The 5094-nt window shown below is 43.4% G+C and overlaps 1 protein-coding gene across 1 annotated transcript in view; it reads right to left on the bottom strand.

Annotated features, from left to right (window-relative positions):
- FAM13C (family with sequence similarity 13, member C) overlaps nucleotides 1-2242 on the bottom strand; it is a 38466-nt gene extending 36224 nt beyond the window's left edge. Inside the window, exon 1 of the mRNA XM_010133818.1 lies at nucleotides 2181-2242. Coding sequence (XP_010132120.1) covers nucleotides 2181-2242 — 62 coding nt within the window. The remainder of the gene's footprint in view (nucleotides 1-2180) is intronic.
- Between the last annotated feature and the right edge of the window lie 2852 nt (nucleotides 2243-5094).

The raw sequence follows: 5094 nt of genomic DNA on the forward strand, positions 1-5094 counted from the left end.
TCGACAAACCAGGGATTTGAACCCTTTTCCTTCAGTGCCTAATCTATCTAATGACTGATGGATATGTCTCTTTAAGTAACGTCCACTACCGAACTTACGGCATAGGCCAGAGTCTGGTCATAGATGGGATCCCAGTTTAGACAGACTGCTGCTCTGACTCTCTGTAGTCCTGCCTCTATGTTTCTTCTGAGGATCTCTGGTTTAATGGGAATAGCTTTTTTAACTTTCTTCCTTCTCACCATCCCCATTTCAGTACCACTTTATAACTGCTTCCTTTTGCTGACCTGACCTTTAAGATGTTCACACAAACAACTCCTAAACCAGGCTGCACGAGTGGCTTGCTGGAAGCTCAGCACCCTTGTCTGGAGAAATGCTCCTGAAAGTATTGCATCACTGATTTTAGACAATTTGGGAAGCCCTGATTTTGCCCTTGTCACAAATAAGGACAGAAATTGTCAGATGAGGATGTCTAAAGCAGCATGCCAAGCCCTCTCTTTGTTCTGCTACATAGAACTAACCTATTTTCAGATGTGGCCAGCACGAACAACTGATGCTGAAATCAGTAAGAATTGTGTATCCTCAGCAGTTCTCAAAAACAGGCTTTGAGGGGAGGCTCTAAAGAGGATTTAGGGAAATCAACTCTGGAAACCAAGTTTGTCCATTTGGACAATGCTTTTCAGATGTCACCGTTCACTTGCTTTGTTTTCTAAAAGCATGGTTCTACTTCTGCGTTTGGAAAGACAAGATTAAAAAATAAAGCCCTCAAAACAGAACCAACAACAGCTTAAATGAGGGAGATTCATTCACTCTTCAGGCAACGCCTGGCCCAGCCCCAGCTCTGCCACGCTGCTGCCTCTCAGCTCAGCTCAGCTCAGCACTGCCTGCGCCCCTCTCCCTTTCCCCAGGGACACTGCTGGCACTCTGCAGTCAGCTTTCATGCCGTCCTGGCCCTTGTCTTGTCAATATGGATAATGTACTATCAAAATATGAAAGATGTACTGTCTAATCTGTGCATTATTCTGCTGGGAAGGGGGAGCATCCCAGAATTCACAGGCCACAATTCATCACTTTACTAGTGGGGACACAGGGAAATAATTCAAAAATGACTCCATGATTTATTAGCTTCTGTTAAATCTTGCTGTATCTGCCACCATCACATGAGAAGTGTGACTAATTTAAAATATTAAATAATGCAAGGCAAGAGAGGGAAATTATTTGGATTCACCCTGTGAAACGATACTTTTCCTGTAGTGATTTTGACAACACTTAAAGATGACCCAGACAGTTAAAACCTGGCCTGCTCTCAGAGTTCCCCCTGTCCCCACAACAGCTCAGGGCCCAGCTGGGGTTTGTTTTTTTTTAAAATTATGAGCATTTTAGCAGCGTGAAACTCACCTAATACACAAACAAATCTATAAATCCTTTCCTTCCTGAGAAACTGCTTGGCACATTGCTGCTGAAGAAGCTTCCCTAAGAGCTTTTGAAACAACCAAAAGCATGCAAAAATCACACCAGATTGAAGTGTTTGAGACTGAAATACATCGAGGGCCATTTCATTCACAGTAGTTCATAAAGCCTTTGCCTTTTGAACTTTCTAATATTTTCCCTTATCCTGTTGCGTTGTCTCTGCAAAACAACAACAAGAATCAGCACATAAGTCCTATGACCGTGACATAAATGAAAGGCCTTCTAATGAGTTTATGCCATTGATTACAAAGAAATGACCTATTTGGGATTGACCAGTTTAGATAACGTATGGGGGTTTCCCCCAAAATATTTGCAAAGATTTTTTTCATGTATAATAACAACAATGCTTGCAGGAAGTACAGAGCGTGTGTTCTTAGAAAACTGACATACTTGTGCTCATCAAGGTTGTCAGTACCAGAAACAAGCAATATTTTCACCAGAGATTTATCCTGCGCTGAAAATCATGCATTGAAACGTGTTTTCTGCATCAAACATCCATTCTCCCTGAAAGATATTTCACTGCTGAACGGTCACAGAGCAAGTAAAGGCAGCTGTTTCATGCAATCCTTCCTATACAGTCAATAATATATTGAGATTACAGAAAACTGAAGCACAACACGACAGATAGCTTGGGACTTCCCACATACTACATACGATTATTCTCGACAGTAACTACCCTCATCATTCTTATTTAAAATCAAGAGTTCACTTACTCTGCTAAAGCTGGTGTGTTGAAGGAATTATCCTGAATGCTGAAACAGAAACAAGAACACATCAGATAAATCAGCAAGGCAGGCAGGCTCCCTGTTTCCTCCTCAGTTGTAGGAACACATGCACAAACATGGCATTGCAAGGCACGGCGCTGTGGGTTAGCGCTACGCGCACGGCTGTGCCTTCGGCTGCTCTGCACATGCTCATAATCAAGGCACCGGAGGGATTAGTCCTACACACTCACAAAGCCCATCCAGCAGCACTTGGTGTTAATACAGGCACGCAGGTAGTCTGCGAGGCTCAGAGAGGGATGGTGGGTTTTATAACTGTAGCAGTGTTGCTAATAAAGGCTCAGGTTTACAAGCCAGTCGTTGGCATTCCGTCCTTTAAAGGCTGCTCTGTGTAATTGCCTCATCAACCACAGTTGGTTTTATTACTTAAACAGGATTGCTCAGCCAAGATCTCTGGGGGTTTTTCCTTCTTGTTCAGTGGTCTCTTACACACTCAGCTCATGGCCAAACCCCAGGGGAATCCGGGAAAAAATAATCTGGCAGAAAGGACGGTTCAAGTAGCAAAAGGTCGATAAGCTAATGGCAAGCACGAGATGAAAATGCGGCTGGGAAAGGGACGGGCTGCTGGGCTCCTGCGACAAAACCTTCCAGACCTGGCGCAACACATCCAGTCAGGTCATCTCGGGGTATACTGTGAACTGCTGGTTTGGAGGCAGGGGTGGAATTCACCCTCAAACACCACCTCTCAAATCCTGCAAATGCACTGTTGGATTGTCCTGAAAGCTCACAGCAGCACAAAAACAAATTAAAAAAAAAATAATCTCACCGCCAAATAGCAGAGCTGGGATTATTTTTTGTTTGGGTGGGGAACGAGAAGGCGATGCAGACAACAGCATCTTATGAACACAGCTGGTGGTGACAGCGGCACCTCCTCGCAGCCGACAGCACCAAGCGGAGTGGGGATACAGAGGAGCACGGCACCTCCTCCCCGCAGCAGCGGGCTTGACACACATCTCCCAGCAGCAGCAGCAGCCACAGCCGTGACAACCTCCCTTCTTCCAGCTACCGCGCTAACAGCGCGTCCCACCTTCGCCTCTTCCCAGCCTTCCTGCCTGCTTGCACGCGCTGTTCTGCTCTTTTCTTTCCCGTGTTTGTACATATACGTCAATTTATATAACGGCACGAATTTCCCGGGGATCAGAATATCGCAGCCAGTCTATAGAGACTGCTGCCCTACAGAGTAGCAGCTTTTGTGAGAGGAGGGTGAACGGAAAAGCCAGATTTAATGGTTAGCATTTATATCTTGCCTTAGACCTAAAGTTTCAAGCTTTTTCTCTTCCTGTTTCCAGTTTCCTGGGTCTGATGATACAAATATGAATTTCTACATTCTTTTTCTACTTGCAGGAGAGCACTTGAACAAAAGGTGTGCTTCTAGCTGTTGTGGCAATCAAAAACTCCATTTGCATGCTTAGAAAGTAGAGGGCCATTAAAAGCCCCTGATATTATTTTTACTAAATATATCCCAGAATGCTTAGGTGTTTGCCTCTTGACTTTGGATCCTTAGGCTAGGTTTAGCGAGCATTTCAAGTGTGTAATGGGGAAATCACAACTTTTTATGTTGCTGAATTTCTTCTAGCAAACACTTTACATTTACCTCAGGTCACTCACAAACTTCCATTTGTTTCAGAGATGGTGCTTGACCAGTGTTCTTGGATAGTCTCTTCGTGCAGGGTTGTGAAATCACTCAGCAAAACACAGATTTCATGCAAAACAGGGTAGAATTAATAAACACATGAAAGTGAAGGCCATCCAAGCCCAGGATCCTGTTTCAGAGATAGTCTCAGCACCACACACATTTCATCAGCACGTTCAGAGGACGCGTCAGGTCTCTCACCACCCTGAAATCCCGAGGAAAATAACACTACATTATTTTCAATGTGAAGTCAGCTTTGGACTTCACCACTGAGCAGCAGATACACTTTTGAGGCCCGTACATTTTGAAGCCATTAAAATACATCTCTCTGAAATTCTGAAAATAAAGTCTGTTAAATCAGTTTTCCCTTGTTTATGCTGGACAGTTTAAGTGCTTCATATTTTTGCAATATCATATCTATGGAAAGAAACTTTCTCTGTTAAAAAGCTTCCTGTTTTATATCAGTTTTGTTCTTACCCTCTTTTGCCAAACAAATATCATATGCCAGCTCTCAGCTGACAACAAAAACATCAGAGAACTCCAAAGGAAACACCTACATATACTTTGGAAATACCAAGACATTGGTTTTTTTCACTTCTGAAAATTTGACTAATATATTGCCTTTTTATGGCTGACAAATTGATTGGCACAGAAATTCCACTCTCAACGCGGTTTGTATCATCAAGAGACTTACTGCTAGGTCAGGAGGAAGATTGAAACTGGAATCACTTGGCCTCCAGCTCAGTTTTGCACATTGCTTTCACTTGCAGAACAGAAATTTGCCTCAGTTTCCAGAATTTGACTGTGTTCTCTCATGCTCTTTTCTGACTCAGGTAAATGAGGAGGGCTTCCAGCCATAACTACAAAATAATGAAGAATTCGCATTGGGAAATAAACTGTAAGTTTAGAGGGACAATTGCATGTCTACAAAGAACTCTAAACTCTCTGAGGTTCCAGGGAAGTTAGTATTTCTGCATTTAATACCTGCTATCTAATGACACATTCAGTGCAGTGCTATAGGGTGTGATTAGCACTTATTGCAAGACTATTTTCTTTATTGTTATTTGTTATTCCCCAGAGCCCAAAGTGCTTGTGCTGCGTCAGAGGCAATTACGTTTCGCACTGTGCTTAGGCTATGCAAGGGAGCTGCACTAGACGCTGTAGAGCGACATGAGAGACATGGTGTGACACTCTGTGCGTGACAAGTAGCCC

This window comes from Buceros rhinoceros, unplaced genomic scaffold (assembly GCF_000710305.1).
Source record: "Buceros rhinoceros silvestris isolate BGI_N320 unplaced genomic scaffold, ASM71030v1 scaffold14583, whole genome shotgun sequence".
NCBI classification, from domain to species: Eukaryota; Metazoa; Chordata; class Aves; order Bucerotiformes; family Bucerotidae; genus Buceros; species Buceros rhinoceros.